Below are 25,200 nucleotides of genomic sequence, written 5' to 3' on the forward strand. Positions count from 1 at the left end.
CAAAACAGCTTAGTCATTTTCTAAAATTCAAATACATATGGGAAGAGTTGGATTGGTCTGCATTTCAAGTATTCAACATCCTTGCGTTGTCCAATTAGCCAAACCTGAAAATTTCTAATAAAGAAATTTTACTTGTATAGCTGACTATAGTAATGTCATAAACATTTACCCTATATTTGCTATTAGTCCTTCATCTATAGAGTAGAAACTACAAAAATAATTCAAAGAGGGCTAGCAGTTCAATTGCAAAGATGAAACAGAAGCAAACTTTTGGTTGGTCAGCATTGTGCACGGTGGGTACAGCTCCTGCCTGCATGGCCAGTGTCCCACATTGGCTCCAGCTGCCCCACTTCCAACCCGCAGCAACTACATGCTAGCAAATACAACTGAATGGATTTGTGTGAAATGTGAAATAAAATGTTTGTTAGCTCCATATTCTAAATTCTTTTGATGCTCTTATGTCCACTGTTCTTATTTTTACATAAAATTTTAAACATAAAAAATAGAGCAATTATCATGACGCCTTGCTAGCGAGGAAACCAGCTTGGAGAGAAAGGACCGCAGCAGAGTGGGTAAGCCCTGGTCTCTCCAGGTCCCAGGTGAGTACTTCCACGTCTCTCTCACAGCTGCCAGAACAACACATGCGTTCGAGGTTCTTAATGAAGACACTGAGGGAAATAAAAAGGGAATAAACACCTAATATGGCCATACTCAGAACAGTTTCAATGTTGTTTGAAACCTCAGCAAGTACCTCCTAACTGCATTCCAAGCTTACAACGTGTGCACTCACAGCTCAAGGGAAGCTTTCCAGCCAAAGCAGCGCCCTGTGGTGCTTTCTCTCCAGCCCTGGCTCTTTCCAGGTTTGTTAGTGGGGGCAAGCCTTTCTTTGCTTCTGACTTAGATATGTTTCTACCACATTCTGATTTTATCAGAGAGGAACCAAATTATCCATACACAGGCACAAACTTAAAAAAGCAGCTGGTTTTAAAATGCTTTATTACATTGGTTTTAGTATCCTTAATAAATACAAGTAAAGTAACAATATGGTTTGGTCGTCAAGGAAATAATACATTTCTGAATCCTCACAAAATCGTCTACACTGTGTGCAGACTGGAACTCGTTATGGTTTCATTTCTTCATGCGCACCCACCGTAAGCAGGAGGGTGCGGCTGCTCTGCAGTCTGAATGCACAGGGCAAACTAACCTTCAAAGTGAAGCCCAAGCTAACTGCAGTCAAACACCACCTGGAAGACCAGAGGCGTAGAATGGCATTATGGGAAAGCTCACAGTCGTTCAAGTTCAGGGCTACTGACATCCACATTTTTACATTGAAATTACAAGGAAATTCACATTCAGTTAACTTACAAGGAAATTAGACACGCTTCAGAAACAGTAACCTCTATATTTAGAGCCCCAACCCAGACAGTTATTTGTAGTCTTCTCAAAAAACTTTGTGTTAGGTGGTTATTTTTCCTGAAAATTTTATAACCTATTTTAATAATTCAAAAATGAGAGTTACATTTGTTTATATAGTCAGCTTAACAGAAAGGTAGTTAACTTGAGTTTTTGAGTAGGAATGAAGGGAGGTATTTAACGGCTTCACTTTTTTTTAAAAGCACTACTGTATAGGGAAAACGGTTTTCGAACAGTGAACATAAACACAGATACCAGTCCTACAACGACACCGCCAGCCGACTCGCCTTTGTCGATCAGTTGTTTTCCTGCATTAAAGCAGCCTTCACAGCGGCCACGATGTGTCCGGCGCTGATTCCAAACGCATCCAGCAGCTCCCTGGGCCTCCCGCTGCGAGGCACGCCCGACACCGCCAGCAGGTGCACGCGGACGGCGGGCTCCCTGGCGACGGCCGCACACACCGCCTCTCCGAGGCCGCCCTCGCGGTAGTGATCCTCCACGGTGACCACCCGGCCTCCCGTGGCTCCGGCGCTGGAGATGATGGTGGCGGCGTCCAGGGGTTTGACGGTGAAGAGGTCAATGACCCGGACGGAAACCCCTTCTTGAGAAAGCTCCTCGGCGGCCGCTAAGGCCTCGTGCAGGGTGACCCCAGCTCCGACCACCGTGACCTTGTCATCGGCGCTGTGGCGGACGACCTTGGCCTGTCCAATCTCGAAGCGCTCCTGCGCGGCGTAGATGACGGCGGTGTCCGGGCGGCTGGTGCGGATGAAGCACATCCCTTTGGCCTTGGCCGCCAGGTGCACGGCGTGCTCCGTGGACACGGCGTCGCTGGGGTAGAAGACGGTGCAGCCGGGGACGCTCCGGAACATGGCCAGGTCCTCCAGCGCCATCTGGGAGGGCCCGTCTTCCCCCACGGACACGCCGCAGTGCGAACCCACAAGGTTGATGTTGGCTTGCGAGATGGCCGCCATCCTGATCTGATCGAAGGCTCGCGTCAGGAAGGCGCCAAAGGTGCAGGCGAACGCGACAGCCCGGCCCCGCGCGGCGCAGCCCAAGGCCACGCTCACCATGTTCTGCTCCGCCACGAAGCACTCGACGAAGCGCTCCGGGTGCTCCTGCTTGAAGAGGTCGGAAAAGGTGGAGTTCTGCGTGTCGCCGTCCAGGACGACCACCCTGTCGTTGGCACGGCCCAGTTTGGCCAGAGCCAAGCCACACGCCTTCCGGGTGGACATCTGGTCGCCGACCCGGTAAGCGGGCGGGGAGGGCATCCGGATGTCCGCGATGCTGACGGGCGGGGAGTCCTCCACGGGGGGCCGGGGGCTGCAGGGGCCCTGCGTCTGCATCTGACTCTCCAGGCGCGCGATGGCCGCCTCGGCCGCTTCCCTGGGCAGCGCTTTCCCGTGCCAGCTGCCGGCGTCTTCCACGCTCAGAACGCCCCGGCCCTTGAAGGTCTTGGCGACGACGGCCGTGGGCTTGTCCTGCACCTGACTCGCGCGCCGGAAGGCCCGGCACAAGGCTTCCACGTCGTGCCCGTCCACCAGGCAGGTGTTCCAGCCGAAGGCCTCGAGGCGCCGCGCGTACGCGTCGGTGCGGTGCCCCAGGGCCGTGGCGCCGCTCTGCCCCCAGCGGTTCACGTCCAGCACGGCCACCAGGTTGTCCAGGCGGTAGTGCGAGGCGAAGGCCAGCGCCTCCCACACCGAGCCCTCCGCCGTCTCCCCGTCGCCCAGCAGGCAGAACACGCGGTAGCTGGCCCGGTCCAGGTACTTGCCGGCGTAGGCCATGCCGCACGCGGCGCCCAGGCCCTGCCCGAGGGAGCCGGTGGCCACGTCCACGAAGGGCAGCCGCGGCGTGGGGTGCCCCTCCAGGGCGCAGTGCGCCTGCCGCAGGCGCAGCAGCTCCGCCTCGCCCACGGCGCCCGCCTCGGCCCAGGCGGCGTAGAGCAGCGGCGCGGCGTGGCCCTTGGACAGGACGAAGCGGTCGTTGTCCGGGTGCGCGGGCTCCGCCGGCTTGTACCTCATCGTGTGGAAGAACAGCACGGCCGCGATCTCGGCCGCGCTGCAGCACGACGTGGGGTGGCCGGAGCCGCAGGCGCACGTGGCCCTCAGCGAGCGGACCCGCAGGCGGCTGGCCGCGTCCCGCAGCGCCTGCACCGTGCCCGCATCCGGCGCGGCGTCGCGGGCGGCGGCCATGGCGGCGCCCTCGGCGGTTCCCGCACAGCGAAGGCCGTTGGGGCGCTCCGTCACGTGACCGCCGCGTCCTCGCCCCGCCCCCTGAGGGCGGAGCCCAGCGATCATAGGGCAATCGCAGCTCGAGCCCCGCCCCCCTCATCGGCGCGTGCGCAGACCTTCACACTGCGTCTCCCTCCACGTCTAGCTATATATATTAATATATTCAAAAAGAAGATAATTATTTTTCCCTTTCTATTTTTTAAACTTTTTATTAAAATTTAGCAGACATAAAAGTGTGCATATTTATAGGGCGTAAAGTAATCTTTTGCTGCATATGTACATTGCAAAGTGTTCAATTAGGGTAAACCTATCAAAAAAACAGTATTGCATTTGTGTTATGGGGAAGTGTATGGTACATTATCTTTGCGATAGAAACTCAGAACTTTCTTTGATCTAGCTATAACTTAATGCACTTTTTAAAAATTCTATTTATTTACTTATTTGGAAGGCAGAGGGAAAAGTGGAGGTGGGGGGAGATGAAGAGGGGCAGGAAGGGAGAGCGAGCTTGGTCTGCCATCCGCCAGTTCACTCCCAGAAGCCTGCAATGGCAGGGGCTGCTTCAGGCCAGAGCCACGAGCTGGGAATGCCATCCGGCTGTCCCACGTGGGTGGTGGGGCGAGGACTTGGGCCTTACCAGTCCATCAGCAGGGAGCCGGGCGGAAGAGAGGCAGCTGGGGCTCTAGCTGGGGCTGTGACTGGAGTGGGTGCTGACCTGGCAACCTGCTTCGCCAGCTGGGCCTTCAGCTCAGTACCCATGTCCAGCTTTTCCTTTTCTCCCCTTCTCCCTTCCCTCTCAGGCCCTTCAGCCTCTGTGAGATCACTGTTCTTTTTAGAATCCACACGAGTGAGACCACATGGCACTCGCCTTTCTGTAGTTGGCGTCATGCACGTGACATAATAGCCTCCAGGGCCTTCCATGTCGCTGTGAGTGACAAGATCCCAGTCTTTTTATGAATAAACAGTATTCCACTGTGTATATGGACCACATTTATTTTAATCCATTCATCACTGAATGGGCACTTTACTTTGTTTCCAATTTTTAGTTAATGCGAATAGTGCTGCAATAACCATGGGAGTGTAGCTGTCTCTTCAAAAGATTGATTTCATCTCCCTTGGGTATCTGCACAGTATTAGCATTGCTGTATGTTATGGCACTTTTATTTCCGTTTTTTGAGGAACCTCTGTACTATTTTCTACAATGGTTGCAGTGATTTACATTACTACCAGTAGTGATTATATATAAGGGGCTATTTATGAGGTCTTTTATGCAGTAACACTATAAATGAAATATCTTTGCTCTTTTATTTCAGAAAATTAGTAGAAAGGATCCACAATCACTTTTAATATAACCAATATCTCAACAGTCTTCAACAGAGCAACTAAAAATTCTGAATTTGAGACTTGAAAATAGAAAGACAATGACTACTTTGGACAAAAGCTACAGAAGAACAAGTCTACAACCACTGAATGGCAGCGTACCTAGAGTTGCAGTGTTCCTAGTGGGCCCTAAAGTACTGTTATCACGTAAAACTAACCGGGGGCTATTATATGAGACAGCTCCAGCTTCCTACCTGAGCACAAACAGAAGTCTAACTCAACAAAAACAATGAAATGAAACTTAAGATTACACAACCTGAAACCACCAGGGAACTTCTAACTGGGGAACTTTCCATTCAAATGACCCAGATAAGGTTAGTGCCGTCCTTTATCCAATAACATAATTTCTTTGCCTTTCTTCCATTTCCACCCTATAAAAATCTTCTCTAATGGCCTTTTGGGTGGATTTTGCAAGCTGCTTGTGGCCTGGAGCTGCCTGATTCATAAATTACTGAAAGCTCAAATGGACTCCGGTATATTAATGTGCTTCAGTTCATATTTTACAAATACAAACTGAGTTCTAAAATAATTTTTAAGACAAAAATTAACTTAGTTATAAAACTAAATTTGTGTCACAGCTTGTCATAAAAAAATAAAAAAATAAAAACCAAAAATGAAAGCCCAATGATAGTACATCATATTCTGCCACACTGCTAAGTTAAATATCTTGGTTCTTGAGCAATGATTTCTAACTTGGACTTCACAATCCAATCACATACTTTATTTATTTGAGAGATAGAGTTACAGAGAGAGGGAGAGACAGAGAGAAAGGTCTTCTATCCGCTAGTTCACTCCCCAATTGGCCGCAATGGCCAGAGTTGTGCCAGTCTGAAGCCAGGAGCCAGGAGCTTCTTCCGGGTCTCCCATGTGGGTGCAGGGGCCCAGGCATTTGGGCCATCTTCCACTGCTTTCCCAGGCCATAGCAGAGAGCTGGACTGGAAGAGGAGCAGCCAGGTCATGAACGGGTGGCCATATGGATGCCAGTGCCGCAGGCTGAGGTTAGCCTATTACACTACAGCACCTGCCCCTGCAACACATACTTTAAAGAAAAACAGAGCAGTGGCTGCATTCTACCCAAAGTTAATTCGAATTTCTGGAGCTGGAGTTTAGGATGCTACACTTCTAATGTATATATTAATTTTAACCAAGGTCATGGTTATGAACGGATAATCTAGGGATAAACGTAGGCTGATGGCTTTCAGTATTAGTGTATTTTAGAATCACCTGGAAAGCTCTTCAAAAATATCCTACCCAGACTGACTTCCATACCAGTTAAATTAATTTCTTGGCTGGCGCCCTGGCTCACTAGACTAATCCTCCGCCTGCGGCGCTGGCACCCCGGGTTCTAGTCCCAGTCGGGGCGCCGGATTCTGTCCCAGTTGCCCCTCTTCCAGGCCAGCTCTCTGCTGTGGCCCGGGAGTGCAGTGGAGGATGGCCCAAGTCCTTAGGCCCTGCACCGCATGGGAGACCGGGAGAAAGCATTTGGCTCGTGGCTTCGGATCAGCGCAGCGCTGGCCGCAGCGGCCATTTGGGGGGTGAACCAACGGCAAAGGAAGACCTTTCTCTCTCTCTCACTAACTCTGTCTGTCAAAAAAAAAAAAAAAAAAAAGTCAATTTCTGTGTGATGGATACAGGCAGTAATTTTCAGGTCTCCCTAGATGATTGCAGTCTTCAGCAGGGGTGGTAAGCACCCAGCTCAGGGACTGTTGTTACTCTTTATATTTGTTGTCTCTTGACAACGAATTGTATCTCAGGAAAATATGTAAGTAGCATGTGCTGTTTCAACTAGTTCTGTCATTTTAATTTTTAAGGATGCATGTCACAATAAACAGTATATGTGCTGCAGAAGCGAGCGCAGAAACAAGATTCTAAGCCTCGCTGAAGGAATGTTGGATGTGTACAGACCTCAAGAGGTCATCCTGTAGTCATCTCTCCCATGCACTTTGCAAATTAATGTTTTCTTATCTTTTCAGACAAAATGAGAGAACATATAAGTAGTCTACAGTAGAACTGGCAGTAGAGAAGGTTGAAATTAGAGGGGAAAAATAATCCCAGCTTCTTAATAGCAAGTTAGTAAGGGTTGACAGGGAAGCAGTTAATATAAACAAAGGTAGCTCACTATTGCTTTGGCTGGAGAGAGCTCTAATAAATCCACATAACTAGTAAAACATGATAATATAAAAATTATCTACAATTCACTGTTCACATGGGAAAAAAAAGATGAGAGAAATAGGAATTACTTGACATTTCTGTCCAAGCTTCCAAATTCTTTTATTTATTTAAACTGTTGCACAACTATTTCCTAAAATATTAAATAGAAAACATTTTTAACATTAGTAAAGGTCAATTTTGTTAAGAAAAGAATGTGGTCTTGGATTTGATGTGAATGTGAATTTTTCTCCGTCATTCTTTGAGGTGGTGGATATTTTTGCACTATATACAAAATAATTTTTAAAGCATTTGTTAAGTATGAAGAGTTTTGATACTGTTTAAAGGGAAGGGTTGGAAGTTTTATATATATAAGTTATATATATATATAAATATATATGCACATTATTAGTAATTAGTTTCTTTGAACATTTTAGCCTTTCAAAATATATCTTAAAATATGCAATTGACAATAATCATTTAAGTATAAAGTATGCATAAAAAATTTGGTAAAGAAAAATTACCCAATGTGGCTGTGAACAGAACTCAAATAAATCAAAACATGGCATTACCTTCTTGTTCTCCTATTTAGAATTAGAGACCATTACTGACAAAAGGCCAACCCAAAACTGTAAGCCAGCATGCCAAAATTGAAGTTGTGTTGGAGAAAAGTCCATTATTCATTTTTCAGATCAGTTTGGAAGCCAGTCAAATATTTCCTGCAAATAGAAAAAATTACTCTTTTATTAATCTTGGTTTATTTGCAGAAGTCGGGCATAGCAAACTCAAGTGCCTGTGCGGCTGGAGGTTGAGTAACATGAATGTGGGAACATTGGGGGTAATGTAAGAGGGCTGGAGGGGCTTGTGGCAAACTCAGGAATACAGCTCTGCTAAAGGCATTTGAAACTGAGAAGTGTGTGAACATTTTGTTGGACTAATAAAATAGACCTTCACGCTGCCCATTGTAAGCCCTGATTTAAAGCCTGTTTTAAAAACAACAAATTTCTTATTTTTCCTTCCTTAAATTTTCCACTGTAATTTTTATAGTATGGCATTTTGTGGTGTTTATTTTTATAGGACATATTTATTTTTATAATATGTATTTATTGTACTGTGTACTTCTAATGGAAGCAAAACCTAGCAGGTAACTAATGAAAGTAGCTATGGAGGGGAAAATATAAATAGCAGGAATTGGAAGTACAATTTCTACTGGCTGCAGAGGAGAAAACATAACACACAATTACTGATTACTCAGGAAGTCTGTTCAATTTGGGAAAACATACATTTTCACTAGGTAAAGGTGAGTAACGCTGAGTGGAGCACTGAAGTTTTAATTACATCTCATCTGAGCTGTTGAGTTTTGTTAAAATGGAATGATAGAACATATACTAGTGTTGAATTCATCTTTTCTTCCCATTGATGCAGAAAAAAAAGTGTTATACCTTTCTGGATTGTTGTTTTGAAAATTATACCAGTTGTTATTGCTACCTCTCTTACTTTTCCCATAGTTTATATAAGCCCTATTTGGAGGCAGAGGATGAAGGGAAAAGGAGAGACAGCAACATATTTAGGAAACAAGGATCAGCCCCCAACACCAGGGAATAATCATAACTGCTCTAAGACCAAAATCACACCACCATTTCGTTTTTTTGGTAACAGGGTCGTATGCATATCAGTCCTGGACAACACAACATTATTATTATTTTATTGTTATTGTTACATTGTCTCTTGGAACATTACAATTTTTAGGCTTGGTACAGGGAGTCAAGAATAGGAAAGAGTCAAATAATCTACCGTATTTATCTGCTCTCTGGCCTAGTTTGTTAAGTATGATACAAATGTAAAAACAATATCATTGGATATATTTCCCTATAGAATAAAAACATTTTCTAAAATTTTGTTTATTTGAAAGGCAGAATGACAGAGAGAGAGAGAGAGAGATCTTCCATCTGCTGGTTCACTCCCCAAATGGTTACAATGGCCAGGGCTGGGCCACTCTGAAACCAGGAACCCAGAGCTTCATCGGGGTCTCTCAAATGGGGTCTCCCAAATGGGTAGCAAGGGTCCAGGTACTTGAGCCATCTTCTCTGTCTTCCCACGCACATTAGCAGGAAGTTGGATCAAAAGCAAGGACAAAAAGACAAAAACACTTTGGATTATCTGGGACTCGAGTTGGCACTCCAGTTTGGGATGCCAGAGTTGTAGGTGGTGGCTTAACTCACTGTGTCAAAGCCCCAACCCCAGATTAGTAACATTTTGTGGAGACAATTCCTGTCTCTAGCTGTAGCCTGTTTTTTTGTTGGTTGGTTGGTTGGTTGTTTTTTTTTGTTGTTATTATTATTTTAACTGAAATACGAGGAGCTTTTTGGGAAGGAGAGGTTTATTACAGCTTATGGTCTGAGGTGACAGGATCATGTGGTGTCCGATCAAGGCTGGTCACGGTGGGTGCAGAGCCATGGAGGGGCAGGAAGCAGGGAGAGAGAACCTGCGCTGAGTTGGAACTCAAATAATGCTACTTCTCAAGAGAATACCCTCCAAGCACACCCCGCCAACATCCCAAAGACCTCCCATCGGCCCCACCTCTCAGATGCCATCATTACGTCAAATCTCCAGTGCAGGCGTACACCTTCCGGATAGGTTAACGCCAGGGAGACCTCGGAGACACCAGACGCGTTTATCGGCTTTTCAGCTTCCACTTTATTTTTCAGCAGACTCGCGTTACATGTCGCGAACGCCCGCCCTGTTACCGGCATTCATTCACAACTCCTTCATTCACCACTCCCGCTTACTACTCGCATTCATTCACAGCTCCCGCCTGTTACCAGCGTTCATTCATAACTCCCACCTGTTTCCGGCATTCATTCACAACTCCGCCTGTTACCGGCGTTCATTCATTACTCCGTCTTTTACCAGCGTTCATTCATTCCTCCCTCTTTTACCAGCGTTCATTCATCCCTCCGTCTTTTACCAGTGTTCATTCATTCCTCTGTCTTTTACCAGCGTTCATTCACTACCCCCGCCCACCGTCCACCTATTTATATATATCATTCACGGAAAACATGTTACCAACTAAGTGTGGGAAACATGCAATAACAGGATGCTTAAAGTCAAAACAGGATCTTGCAATTAGCAACGGGCAGGGTGGAAAAAGCCCAGCACTAAACTTCTTGTGCTTGTACATGTCGGAAGGGGCACAGCTGGCCAGGCTGTCCCGTTCCCCGACACTCCAGCCTTAATCTCATTAACATTAAGACATTCACTTCAAATATCTTCATGAGTATTGGGGAGACAAGTCCTATTGTAATAAAACTACTGAAATAATAATAATGACCTAGTACTAGACTGCTACAAGCATCACTAACTTTTGAAAAATAAAGATAATGAAAATAATAGTAGATTAATTTTTAAAAATTCAAAGTACTGGACCTGGATGTGTTACTGAGGGTGAGTCAGTATGATGAACTTAAGTCTATGGGCAGAGCACCTTAATTCATTCTACAAACTCTTTTTGTCTAGAAACTACTACTGTGTGCACTAAGCACTGGACGTGTACTTGTGCCACATTCCACTTCACCCCTTCCCACCCCCAGAACAAACTCAACCCTCAGCTGAGATTTTATTTTATTTTACCTCAGTAAGATTTCATGAGTTACAAGTTGCAAACAATAACAACAGTTACGATAATGTACTTAATCAACACATCATTGCGTTCTGGTACATGTGTGCACTTTACTGCCAGGATCCAAATATGCGAGTATTTATGTCAACTCAAAGCATCACTTAGTGCATTTTGCCTTCAGTCACTCTCCTGCTGGCTACCCGAGGTCTCACGGATCTGCTTTCTGCCTCAGGCTCACTTCCTTTGTTTTTCTGTCTCCCCTCTCCTGAACTTCACTTTGAGTGGTTTCTACTGTTGGGCTTTCAGGCTCACTGATACTTCTGCTATAAATCCCACTCACTAAATTTTTCCTCTCAAACATCCCTGGGAGTTTATTTCTTTTTTAATAACTTCCTTTACTCATAAATTTTGTATTTATTCTTGTAGCATATTTTAAAAGCTGTCTTAAAGTTTTTAATTGCAAAGCCTATTATTTCGGTCTCTGATTCTATTGACTGATTTTTTCCTCTATGTTATTAAATTATACTGTTTTGTTTTTTGAAATTTCTGAAGTTTCTTATTATTAAATGCTTGACATTATTGGGGATGCTGGATTTTATTTTATTGCATGCTTTGAAAGAGTGCTGGACTTCATTCTGTAGGCAGCTGTTCCTTTTAGCAGTTTTAAATCTCCTAGGGCCAATCTGGATTTTATGCTTGTCTCTGGTATAGCCGCCGCTCTCCAGGGCTCTGCTGAGTGCCCGAGTCAACACTGTCCTTCCAGGCTGGCGGGTCAGGACTCAGGTGCGCCTCAGCCCTGAGGGAACAATGGGAACTGAGTATTGCTGCTCTCAATGCCCATTTGTCAGGCTCTAGAAGTCTGCTTCAGGCAAGGCTGCCCTTTCGGAGACTTCTGTGCCCAGGCTCTTTTCCCCCTCATACACATTCTGCCTTCACAATGGCAGCCAATTCAGCCCCTCGAGCTCCCGTCTCTGTTCCTTTGTCTCAGCAAGCTCTCCGGGCTGTGTCCCTTATCCTCCCTGTAGCACGGTGCGGAACTGCTTGCAAGAAGAAAGGCAGAAAGATGATATGTTTTCTTATTGCAGAGCTCAAGGTCTTGGGCTACCTGTTTTGCAATGTATTGTTTTGCATGGTTTGTCTGGTTTTATATTTACTTATAGCCTATTCCAGTTACTCTAGCATAGTCTTGGAATGGTAGTATGACATGTGCTGAATGTTATCCTCCAGGGCATATACTCTCCCAATATGCACCACCCTCTGTTGCCTAACACCCTTCCGATTGACATTTGCATTGGAGTTTAGGATTCCTAACAATACCAGTTATTATCAGTCTTTCTGATGTCATTGAAAAAAGGATGTGTCCTTAATAAGTCTTAATTGTTAGAATGATCAAAAAATTCTATTGTTATGCTTTATTAAATTCCCTCGAAAATTTAGATTGCTCTGTTAAGTGCAAAAATCGCTTTCACTTGAATGATTTTAAATTAAGTTCTCTAAAATATACCAAATAACTACCTTTCTTCATATAAAGGGTACATGGGCATTAACCTTTTCTTTGATGACTAATGGTCATCATTATGAGCACAGGTTATTATGTTCTATTGAAATTCAATCAAATAAATCAAAATAACTTTGACACTGGTACTTGAGGAAGGTTATTCCAACATCTTTGTGTGGTATAAATGTCCAGTTTTTATTACTGCATTGTAGTGTGCTTTCAGGTTATATGAAGGTGGCAGAAAAATGGCAAAAAGGAGAAAAAACGGTGGCTCAAGTAAGATTATCTGTGCTTCACAGGAAGTGCAGAGGCTGGGGCTGGGCACTCAGCTTAGTAGTTACGATATGATATCCACATCCCGCCTCTAAGTCTCTGGGTCCTCCTGCCGGCTCTCGCCCCTGGTTAGTTTCCTGCCCATGCACATTCTAGAGGGCACTGCTGATGACTCAGAGGGCTGGGTTCCTGACACAAACACGGGCCACTTGGGCTGAGTTCCTGGCTCCCAGTTTGGTCCCAGCCAGGAGGCCATTGTGGGCATTTTGGGGGGTAACTTAGTGAATGAGAGCCCTCTAATCTATCTATCTATCCGTTTATCTATGTATCCATCTATCTATCTATTTATCAATCATGTATTTCTGTCTCTGTCTTTTTTTCTTTGCTTCTCAGCTAAAGGTCAAGGGGCCAGCAATGTGTGGGCATCCCATTTTGGAGTGCAGGTTCCAGTCCTGGCTGCTGCACTTCTAATCCATCTCCCTTCTGCTGTACCTGGGAAGGCAGGGCATGATGGACCAAGTACTCAACACCTGCTATCCATGTAGGAGACTGGATGGAGTTCCTGGCACCTGCCTTTGGCCTGGCCCAGCCATTTGGGGAGTGCATCAATAGATGGAAGACCTCTCTTCCTGTTTTTCCCTCTTTCTTTGAAACTCTGCCTTTCAAATACTTTTTTTTTTTAATTAAAAAAAATCTGAAACCAAGTTAGAAGAGGAGGAGGAGGAAGAAGAAGAGGAGCAGAAGAAAGGATGAGGAGGAGAGAAAGGGAAGGAGAAGAAAAATAGGAGGAGGAAGAATAAGGAGGAGGAGGAGGAAAAAGAAGAAGAAAGGACGAGGAAGGGAAGGGGAAGAAGAAGAGGAGGAGGAGAGGGAGGAGGAGGAGAGGGAGGAGGGGGAGGAAGAGATGTTCCAAGGCCCTGGCTTGCCAGGCTTATCTGCTCAACATGTTTTACAAGGCCCCAGATCCTTCTTTCTGGTTGCCCAGTGATTGGCTCAGGTGTTACACTCATGTGCAGAGTTGAAGCCAGATACAATCTTGCCTAGCCTCTCAACTCGGGAAGGAACAAAAAGGGGACCCAAGGGGGCAAGCCATTTCTTCTTCAGGAAGTGATCCAAAATGGTAAAATTCACTTCCCCTTTCCCACTGATGAGAATTTACGTGACTAGCCACATCCATCATTAAGGGACATTACACATGTTAAAACGTAGGGTGGGAGTTTATAATAGTAAGACAAAAGCAAAAACCAATACCAGCAGGCAATCCGTCTCCACTGCCTGTAATTATAGCATTAAATTTTTGGCTGTGCTGTATAGACAAATAACCTTGTAACACTGTTATTATAGTGTTTTCAAGTCCAAAACAGTTTATCTTTAAAGCAATGTTTTGCATGCAGTAGAATCATAGTGTTAGAGTTGGATTGCTCTTGCCACCCCAAAAACGCTCCAAGAGACCTTCTCTCATGCAATTAACAAAGGGTAAGGTTTATTGATGATCCGGCATGTCGGGGCCCCGTCTCAGTACAGGCGGGTGGCCTCGAATAGTCTTGGGTTGGGGTTTTTATACACGTTTAAACAAAGAAAACCAATCATTGCATAGATCAGACAGAGGTACAGAGTAAACAATTGATACAAGTTAAGTGATTTTACAACCAGTTGATTTATGAATACAGGATATCGAGTAAGGGCTTGATTAGACATCAGAGAACCATATGGCCTATACAGGGAGGATCAAAAAGCCTCCTATTGCCAAAAGGGAGGGCCACACAACAAACACAACAAGGTTGCAGGAACTGCCTTGATGATACCTAGGAATGCAGCCGAATGGCGATAAGGGACACATGGTGGGGTCAGGGTTCCAGGAGGCAAAGAGATAAACAGTGACTTCTTCTATCTTACTTAGGTGAAACTAAGGTTACCCTTACATTGGGGTAATTTACTGACTAACTAACTTTAAAGAGAATGGCTCTGCAGAGCAAGTCTAAGGAGGTCAGGAAAGTTCACCAGAGGAGGGGAGGGGGAGCTGGAGCAGCTTTTAACTTTTTTAACCCTTCAATAGTCAGTTTCTTCCATTGAATAGCATTTTTCTGCATACTTAATAGATAACAACCTACAGAGGAGTCATAATCATGGAACTCCCGATACTGGATTCAAATCTAAGAGGGAGGACAGGGTAGGCACACACATGATTACAGCAGGCGTTCACGACTGTCGAGTGTGACATCAGGGAGAGGAACAAGTACCACTCTCAGCTTGTGACCAGGAAGGTATCTGAAGAGGAAATCGCTGACACAAGCGTTTGTGGGGTGGGTAGAATTTTGATTGGAGTAAATGTGAGGGCAAGGCAGTGAGGGAGCTGCCACAGTGGAGAAAGGATTTAGGATCGGAAAGGAGGAGATTCGTGCTGAGAAACAGCAAGGGGGAAGCAGGGGGGCAGATTTGGAAACAGATTTTGAAACAGAGCCAAGTGGGTTGTTGCCTGTTTCGTTTGTTCTGCAGTTGGGTTTAGGGTGAAATACAGTGGAAGAATTTTTAACTTCTGAATGTCTTGGTTGTAGTAGTGTCTTGGAATTGTTTTGCAGTACAGGAAAGACTGCTGGAGATGGGGAGGGCGAAGGTAGGAAGGTGAGCTGATTGCAGTAATGCAGAAGTTACATCATGAAAGCCAATGAACTAGGGAATTCTTTCATTGACACCATGAAAATTAGAGAAGTAAATGGCAATACTGAGTATTTAATTTAATGTAAGCAAGTGGAATTATTTGACAAAGAACAAGAAGTGAAGAAAGCGGTAGATATGCTTTGGTGAGTATTAGGTTTCTGAGTCTCTTGTAAAAAGATGCCATAAAGTACATGGCTTAAACAGCAAAATCTTGGGGCCAGCGTTGTGGTGTAGCAGATTAAGCTGCCACCTGCAACACTGGCATCTCATTTGGGCACCGGTTTGAGTTTTGGATGCTCCACTTATGATCCCACTCCCTGCTAATGTGCCTGAGAAAGCAGCGGAAGATGGCCTAAGCACTTGGGCCCCTGTACTCACATGGGAGACCTGTAGGATACTGCTGGTTCTTGGCTTCAGCCTGGACCAGCCCTGGTTATTGCAGCCATCTGGAGAGTGAGCCAGTGGATGGAAGACGTCTCTCTCTCTCTCTTTCCTTCTCTCTGTAGCTCTGCCTTTCTAATAAATAAATAAATATTTTTTTAAAAAAAGATTTGATTATTTCTTTGAAAGTCAGAGTTACACAGAGAGAGATGGAGAGGCAGAGAGAAAGAGAGAGAGAGAGAGAAAGAGAGAGAGAGGTCTTCCATCTGCCGGTTCATTCCCCAATTGGCTGTAACAGCCGGAGCTCTGCCAATTCAAAGCTAGGATCCAGGCGCTTCCTCCAGGTCTCCCATGCGGGTACAGGGCTCCAAGCACTTGGGCCATCTTCCAGTGCTTTCCCAGGCCATAGCAGAGAGCTGGATTGGAACGAGAGCAGTCAGGATTCAAACTAGTGCCCATATGGGATGCCAGCACTGCAGGTGGTGGCCTTACCCACTATGCCACAGCGCCGGCCCCCAAAACAAATCTTTTTTTTTTTTAAAGGAATCTTAGTGACTCACAGAATCTAAAAGCCAAAAGCCAATAGATGAGCAGAGTTGGTTCTTTGAGGAGCTTGAGGGCTGGACCTTTCCCTAGCCCCTGTTCTTGGTGTGTGGATGGTCATCTCCACGCGTCTGCACATCATCTTCACTCCGTACACGTACAGGTACATGTCTCTGTGGCTAAATTTCCCCTTTTGTGGGGCCAGTGCTGTGGCATAGTAGGCTAAACCTCTGCCTGTAGCGCCAGCATTCCTTCTGGGTCTCCCATGCCGGTGCAGGGGCACAAGCTCTCTGGCCGTTCCCAATGCTCTCCCAGGCCTTTAGCAAAGAGCTGGATCGGAGGTGGAGCAGCTGGGACTTGGACTGGCACCTGTGTGGAATGCCAGCACCACAAGTGGAGGTTTAGCCTACTATGCCATAGTACTGACCCCTCCACATAAAATTTTACGTGGATGTTGTAATGTACACTGATGTATAACTCATTTTTCCTACTGCACCTGTCTACAATTTTTTCCATATAGATACAACTAGATCTCACTTTTTTAAACAACAGCAAAAAATCACACCTATGTAACTAGTGTCGCGAGTTCGACGGGCTTCGGAGCTGAGCAAGGGAAACATGTGACCACAAGATGGCAGTAGAACACAATTTTTTTGTGAGGCGCTTTGCCAGCTGTGTGAGTGATGTGGCAAGGAGAGTCTCTTGCAGCGAAGAGACCTTGCCAAAACGTGGGCACAAAGGCCACCACCGAAGAGGAGAGAGGAAGGCTGAGGGGGAGTTTGGAAAGGGGTGATGTGTCCTGGTGAGGCCATGCAGCAAGGGGTGGGCAGAGGCTTGAAGGGCAGCAATGGCTAGACCCTCGCTTCCCTTATCTGTGGTATCTATGCCTAGCAGAAGCTGGGTGCACAGAGCATACAGGCCCAAGATGGCTTACCCATTGCTTTGGGGGGCTATCTTTAAGATAATTAGAGATGTAAGATTTTGAGTACCCGCTGTCAAGCTTCTGACTTCATAGGCTCCAGCCTGCTGTGAACAATGTGAGGCCAGCACACGGGGGCCAAACAGCCAGCTCCTTACTGAAGGCATTTCACTGTTTATTTTTAGCAAAAATAAAATAAAAATAAAAGTCACGGCCGGCGCCGCGGCTCACTAGGCTAATCCTCCGCCTAGCGGCGCCGGCACACCGGGTTCTAGTCCCGGTCGGGGCGCCGGATTCTGTCCCGGTTGCTCCTCTTCCAGTCCAGCTCTCTGCTGTGGCCAGGGAGTGCAGTGGAGGATGGCCCAGGTCCTTGGGCCCTGCACACCATGGGAGACCAGGAAAAATCACCTGGCTCCTGGCTCCTGCCATCGGATCAGCACGGTGCGCTGGCCACAGCGTGCTGGCCGCGGCGGCCATTAGAGGGTGAACCAACGGCAAAGGAAGACCTTTCTCTCTGTCTCTCTCTCTCACTGTCCACTCTGCCTGTCAAAAAAATAAATAAATAAAAAAAATTAAAAAAAAGTCACAGACAAGTGCAAAGAAAAAGTACTGATTTACAAAAGGCTGATTTTATCAACAGAACTGGGACACCTGTTTGTATGGAGAGAGACAGCGACAAGTAGCACCGTCTCCTCCCAGATCAACTCTGAAAAGTGACAGACACGGGAAGGGATTGGCTGCTGAGAGCAAAACTGCAGTTGTGAGAAACGCCCAGGAAGAGGGACACCAGTGGGCGGCGAGGGCGGAAGCGAGTGCAGAATGCAGGGGGAGAGGGGAGCGCGGCGTCTCGCGGGGAGCATGAGATGTTGCAGCTTCGGCTCTTGTCTCCTGTGCTCCACTTTAGTCTTGGGAAATACTGCTGGGCTCCCCGTGCTCTGAGGCACCGTCAGAGGAGGCCAGGTCTCGAGGCCCACCTCGGGTAGGGAGCTGATGGAAACAGGAGCGGGAGGAGCCGTGCCTATGTGCGTCCTTGCCTCCCACCCTCCTGTCAGCAGACGCTCTGGGGCCCTGGTGCTCGCTCCTCCGGGACTGACCCTTCTCTTTCTTAAATTCTCCAAGGGAGACGCAACCAAGTGACTTAGCGCACTTCCCCAACACACAGTGCAGGACAAGACAGCTGATTCCATCAGTGGAATAAATGCAATGCTGCAGGTGCAGAGAGTCTCTCCTTGACCGGGTAACCACCATACAAAGCAGTTTAATCCACACTGAATACCGCATGCCACAGGAGGTCCATTTACTGGAATAGATACTCATAATAAATGCGATATATATCTTAAAGAGTTAAAGAATGTTGGCATGTACAAAAGGATATGACATTGCTTTAAAAAGCAGGTGTAAGTAGTGTAAATGGGTGGAGGGGCCAGCGCTGTGGCGTAGTGCGCAAGGCTGCCGCCTGCAGTGCCAGCATCCCATATGGGCTTATATTGGTTCGAGTCCTGGCTGCTCCTCTTCTGATCCAGCTCTCTGCTATGTCCTGGGAAAGCAGTAGAAGATGACTCAAGTCCTTGGAGCCCTGCACCTACGTGGGAGACCTGGAAGAAGCTCCTGGCTCCTGGCTTTGGATCAATGCAGCTCCAGCCATTGCAGCCATCTGGGGAGTGAACCAGCGGATGGAAGACCTCTCTGTCTCTCTCTGCCTCTCCTCTCTCTGTGTAACTCTTCCAAATAAATAAGTAAATCTTTAAAAAGGGGGTGGAGGGAGGCAGCATGGAGCTTTGGAGTGCCTGAGTACCCTGCCTGGCCTCCGGGCAGGGGGTGTGGAGGAGAAGGGGACTGAGGGAGCCCCCGGAAGTGGAGATAGTTAAGGTCCCGGAAGAGATGATGAGAAGCCGCACGAAAGGACGGGGAGCAGCGGCTCCACTTGGGAACTGCCCTTCCCAGGGAGCCCTTGGCACCACAAGACGGATGTGAGAGGGAGCCCTTTGTCCCAGGAAGTCCCTGAGAGCCCCGGGGAGAAGCTGAAGGAAATGGAAGATAAAGTGACTAGTCCACAGAAAGCTGCAGAAGCAAAATTAAAAGCGAGGTATCCTCATCTGGGACAAAAGCCTGGAGGTTCAGATTTCTTAAGGAAAAACAACTGCACAAAGGGCAAAAATATTTTGATTCTGGGGATTACAATGTGGCCAAAACAAAAATGAAGAAAAAACAACATCCTACTGCAGCCCCGGATCAAAAGAAGGTTGCCGGTGACCGTATTCCCACTCCACGGGACCTTGCGCAACGGGCGCCGTGCCTTGTCGCCAGCAAGCTGGCCGGCTGATTACAAAGCTGAACTGCAGGAATCTTCTAATTCCCGTCACTTCTCCTTATATGTTACCCAGCCACTTACTACTTCCTTTCATTCTCTAAATCAGGCGGGACTGACAACTTTGCGGTTACAGTCGTGTGTGCTGCTATTGTAAGGGAATAGACAGGTGTGGAGTTTCTGATTAAACAGTGCACTGACAAAAAAGACATGTTAGAGCAACATAATAGACTTGAAAATAATTGTATGTATTACCTAACTCGTAGTGTAGGTTCCAACAAGTAACAAGTTTTACAATTTTAATAGTTTGGCCATACTTACTGCATCTTAATTATAGATTTGTATGTTAATCTTATTTAACAGAACCTCTATTGTATTGGTTTTTTTTTTTTTCTGTATTTTTCTTTTGGATTTGTTAGACAAGTTTAAGACCACAAGTTGTAAGGAAAGTCAGATCATTCAAACACAGCTAGATGAGGCTCCGAAAGATTTGTTTTTCTGTGCTTGAACTTATTTGGCCTTACACTCGTTTCAGCTTTTTTTCTTCTTTAAAGAATAATTTATTTGAAAGACAGAGTTACAGAGAGGCAGAGAGAGAGAGAGGTCTTCCATCCGCTGGTTCACTCCCCAAATGGCTGCAACAGCTGGAGCTGGGCTGATCGAAGCCAGGTACCAGGAGCTTCTTCAGGGTCTCCCACACAGGTGCAGGGGTTGGGCCATCTTCTACTGCTTCCCCAGGCCATAGTGGAGAGCTGGATCGGAAGTGGAGCAGCCAGGACTCGAACCAGTGCCTATGTGGGATGCCAGCACTGCAGGCAGTGGATTTACCCTCCATGCCAAAGTGCCAGCCCCAACCTGTTTCACAGTTTTACTTGGGCAATATTTGCCCATTCTGGTGTAACTTTGTTACCCTAGTGCTTAACAGCTGCTGTTGAAGCTAGCATTCTTACTCAGTTCTAAAACTCAGTTCTAAAACAACCTTTTGTTGTTGAAGATGTGAATGACATATGCATGTGCATGGACTGTTAAATTCACTTCTGTGCCCTTTTTGTAAATACAATAATTATGCACCTTTCAAAAAATAAAAATGGCGTGAAGTGGAACATATAGGAGTATGATGTTATCAAAGAACAGAATATAGAGCACAGGATAAAATTAGGAACCCTCTCAGGGGGCGGAAGAAATGAATAAACAGGTGGAAAATAGAAGGGGGAAGAATCGGGAGACCAGAATTATCAGTATTGACCATGTGAATTCCAGAAGGGGCCAGTTAGTACCCACGAAGTGTAAGAAAATATCGGTATCTTCTCAGCTGCAGTGGAACTGATGAGCAGACAACAGGTATTGCTAACTAAGTCCATAAAGACAATTAAACCACCTACAAAGGAAAAAGGTCCCATAATAAAACTGGATTCAAGAAACAATGAGCCAATATATTTGTGATCAGAAAATTTTTTAACGTGTGAAGTATAGCATACAAATATAAAGATGCGTAAAATATAAATGTGAAGCATAAAGAATAATTATAAAGTAAACATCAAGGTAACTATCACACAGGTATTGCTGACTACCTATATGTTAAAAAATGGTATAATTCGGCCGGCGCTGCGGCTCACTAGGCTAATCCTCCGCCTTGCGGCGCTGGCACACCGGGTTCTAGTCCCGGTCGGGGCGCCGGATTCTGTCCCGGTTGCTCCTCTTCCAGGCCAGCTCTCTGCTGTGGCCCGGGAGTGCAGTGGAGGATGGCCCAAGTGCTTGGGCCCCTGCACCCACATGGGAGACCAGGAGAAGTACCTGGCTCCTGGCTCCTGCCATCGGATCAGCGCGGTGCGCCGGCCGCAGCGGCCATTGGAGGGTGAACCAACGGCAAAGGAAGACCTTTCTCTCTGTCTCTCTCTCTCACTGTCCACTCTGCCTGTCCAAAAAAAAAAAAGTATAATTCGGGGCTGGCGCTGTGGCTTTGCAAGTAAAGCCGCCACCTGCAGTGCCGGCATCCCATTTAGGCACTGGCGCAAGTCCGCCTGATCCAACCTTTGATCCAGCTCTCTGCTGTGACTTGTGAATGCAGTGGAAGATGGCCCAAGTGCTCGTGCCCCTGCACCCGTGTAGGAGACCCGGAAGAAGCTCCTGGCTCCTGGCTCCTGGTTCCTGGCTCCTGGCTCCTGACTTTGCATCGGCCCACCTCCAGCTGTTGCAGCCATTTGGGGAGTGAGTCAGCAGATGGAAAAGCTCTTTCTCTCTCTCTTTTTCTTTCTTTCTTTTTTGACAGGCAGATTTAGTGAGAGAGAGACAGAGAGTTATAGACGGTGAGAGACAGAGAGAAAGGTCTTCCTTCCATTGGTTCACTCCCCTAATGGCCACTATGGCCAGCGCACTATGCCAATCCAAAGCCAGGAGCCAGGTGCCTCTCCTGGTCTCCCATGCAGGTGAAGGCACCCAAGCACTTGGGCCATCCTCCACTGCCTTCCCAGGCCACAGCAGAGGGCTGGACTGGAAGAGGAGCGACCAGGACTAGAACCCGGCGCCCATATGGGATGCTGGTGCTGCAGGTGGAGGATTAGCCCACAAGTGAGCCACGGCGCCAGCCTGACCCTGCCTTTCAAATAAGTAAATTGAGGCCAGCCAGTGGGGCAGGGAGTCAGACATAGGTAGAACGTCTTTCACAAGCAAACTGCCAGCGGTGGCTAGAAAGCCTGACTCCAGGCCATCTGGCATCTCCCCCACTAATAGCTTCTGGTGCTGTGTGTGTGACCTGTGGCCTTCTGACACCTTCGGGGCAGAGGCAGTATTTCACTCAGAGCTGGCAGGGGAAGGGGCTGAGCAGCTGGGGAGAGTCAGACTGCTCCAGGAGACCCAGGCTATCTTGTGTGCCCTTACGGCTTTAAAGCACACCTTCAGGGCGGGTGCAATCATTCACCCAGAGCTAGCAGAGTTGGAGGGGGGGCTGAGTCCCTAAGGAGATGGACAGTGTCCAGGGGACTCTGGCTATCTCCATGAGCACCAAGCCAATCAACATACAGTATATGAAACCCCTGTCCAATGGGCACCCCCTATAGGATAACCCAGTGAACAGATAGTACAGCCTTAAAAACCCAGGACACTTCCTCAAAGCCAGTGTCCCGCTCTGGCAGTCCTCCTGGTCTCTTTGACCAGATGCTTTCTCTATCGCTTGCCAATCAAATAAAAGTTTCTGCCTCTTTGCAAATTGTCTCCCGGCTTTATATTTCTATACTAAGCTGAGGAAAAGAACCCATGATACTCGCTCTGGCAACCACCCTCCCTGTGACTGGTGACATAAATATTTTTTTAAAAAAGGTATAATTCATTTAGCCTCATTTTGAAGTTTATATAGATAGTATTACATAGTATTTGCATTTTTTAAAAGATTTATTTACTTGAAAGTCAGAGTTACACAGAGAGAGAAGGAGAGGCAGAGAGAGAGAGAGAGAGGTCTTCCATCTGCTGGTTCACTCCCCAATTGGCCAAGACGGCCGGAACTGCACCGGTCTGGATCAGGAGCGTCTTCTGGGTCTTCCACGTGGGTGCAGGGGCGCAAGCACTTGGGCCATCTTCTACTGCTTTCCCAGGCCATAGCAGAGAGCTGGATTGGAAGTGGAGCAGCCGGGACTTGAACCAGCGCCCATATGGGATGATGGCACTCAAGGCGGTGGCTTTTACCTGCTACGCCACAGCACTGGCCCCGCTTTGCACATATTTTGTATATTGCTTCTCTTAAACTATGATTAAAATCATCTGTGCTGTTTAGCATAACTGTAGTTTTTTCATTTAATTGTTCTATACAATTTAGCACAGTTTGTTGTTATGTTAATGAATTTTTTTCCTGATTTGTTATGAAAATCACGGCTGCTGTTCTTATGTGTATGTCCTGAGACAGGTGCTGGCGTTCTAGGACATGTACCCATGAAGGACACTGCTAGCTTAGAGGACGAATACCTTTCAACTTTGTGGATAGTGCCACAACGTTTCACAAAGTGATGAACAGACTCGTTGTAGTCAGAACCAAGACGTGATACCCACTATAACTGCTTCTAATCCATGTGTTTATCATGTTGAAGTGCTGTTCTATTCTTATTTACATGTAAAATAAAATTTTAAAATTCCGAGTCTGTAATTCTAATGTGGGAAAGTATTTGAGTAACTGTCAGAAGACATTTGGTTCATTTTCAAATAAAGTGTTTAGCTGTGAATAGACAACTAGCTAACAAAACAGCTTGCAGAAGTGTGGAAAGTCACAAGTAGCTCGCTAGCATCACAGCTAGTTACATGCACCTGCAGAGTTCTCAGGAAACAGGATGGTGGGCGTGACCAAAACAGCTGCGGCAAATGCCAGAAGAGTGGAACGCTGTAGTACTCAGCATAAAGGTGCTAGAAGAACAAGTATAGGAAGGAGAAAAATGAAAGTCCAAAAATCTGGAAAGCAGAGAATTTGTTAAAAATGCGTGGGCTGATATTGAATGCCTCAAGGGGCAACAGAACCATGACTTAACAGAGGCTCTAGGCCAGCGCCGCGGCTCACTAGGCTAATCCTCCGCCTTGCGGCACCGGCACACCGGGTTCTAGTCCAGGTCGGGGCGCCAGATTCTGTCCCGGTTGCCCCTCTTCCAGGCTAGCTCTCTGCTGTGGCCCGGGAGTGCAGTGAGGATGGCCCAAGTGCTTGGGCCCTGCACCCCCTGGGAGACCAGGAGAAGCACCTGGCTCCTGGTTTCGGATCAGTGCGGTGCGCTGGCCATGGCGGCCATTGGAGGGTGAACCAACAGCAAAGGAAGACCTTTCTCTCTGTCTCTCTCTCTCACTGTCCACTCTGCCTGTCAAAACAAACAAACAAACAAACAAACAAAAAAAAACAAAAACAAACAAACCAGAGGCTCTCATAAGCTGTGCAGTCATGCAGATCAGTATGTGCAAAAAGGGAATTCAGGTTTGGGCCACTGCTAAGGAAAGCTTTAGCAAGATAAAATCCTGTGAAAGGAGTCTCTTTTCGAAGTGCCCCCAAACAGAAGCATAAGTAAAAGATTAAGTGTTATAATTTAGAACAAGTTAGGGAGGGGTTAAGTGGAGATGGATTTAGCCCGGTATTAGAAAAGTACCTGGGAATCTGCCCCTGCCAAAACCAAAAAGGCAGTTTTTTGGGACAGTTTTTGGGACTGAGCTGTTACTGCAGTTGACATGACTGGATGAAGCTTTTCACGGATGGTTCACCCCAGGTAATAGAGGGCAGAATGTGAAGGTGGAAGGCTACACAGGAGTTGATCAGCTCCAATCTGTTCTCTAAACCCAGCTGTACAGTTCCTTAAGGGCCAAGAAGGTCTAAATCCTTTTGGGAAAATCTGGAAGAGGCCTTATGAGGGACATAAAGGGGGTCACTGGGGTCCCAAGCTGTGTATGATAGGCTATAGAAAACAAGCCCTCATGAGCTGGCCCTGTGGTGAGGTGCATTAACCCACAACCTGCAGTGGCAGCATCCCATATGAGCATGGGTTTGTGTCCTGGCTGCTCCACTTCCAATCCGGCTTCCTGCTAATACACCTGGGAACTGCAGCAGCAGGTGGTCCAAGTGCTTGGGCCCCTGCCACCCACATGGGAGACCCAGAAGTTGTTCCTGGCTCCTGGCTTCAGCCTGGCTCGCCCTGGCTGTTGTGGCCATTTAGGGAGTCAGCCAGAGTCACCTGTGTGTCTCTCCCTATCTATGTAACTCTGCCTTTCAAATAAATATTAAAAAAAAAAAAACTGCAGAAAGAAGAACTCCTGGGTTAAGGCCATTTTAGAGGATACCTAGACTGGGCCTGGTATAAAATCAGACATCGGGAGTCATTT

The 25,200-nt window shown here is 46.8% G+C and overlaps 1 protein-coding gene and 1 pseudogene across 1 annotated transcript; one reads left to right on the top strand and one right to left on the bottom strand.

Moving 5' to 3' along the window:
• Positions 1-987: 987 nt before the first annotated feature.
• TKTL2 (transketolase like 2) lies at positions 988-3,618 on the bottom strand. The gene has a single exon (XM_008273500.5). It carries the CDS (start codon positions 3,600-3,602, stop codon positions 1,710-1,712), a length of 1,893 nt encoding a protein of 630 aa, XP_008271722.5. The 5' UTR covers positions 3,603-3,618; the 3' UTR covers positions 988-1,709.
• A 15,430-nt stretch (positions 3,619-19,048) lies between these two features.
• On the top strand, positions 19,049-19,380 carry LOC100348522 (cAMP-regulated phosphoprotein 19 pseudogene; annotated as a pseudogene).
• The last annotated feature ends 5,820 nt before the right edge of the window (positions 19,381-25,200 follow it).

The sequence above is a fragment of the Oryctolagus cuniculus genome, chromosome 8 (genome assembly GCF_051225735.1).
Source record: "Oryctolagus cuniculus isolate XC-2025 breed Fujian yellow rabbit chromosome 8, ASM5122573v1, whole genome shotgun sequence".
Classification (NCBI taxonomy): domain Eukaryota; kingdom Metazoa; phylum Chordata; class Mammalia; order Lagomorpha; family Leporidae; genus Oryctolagus; species Oryctolagus cuniculus.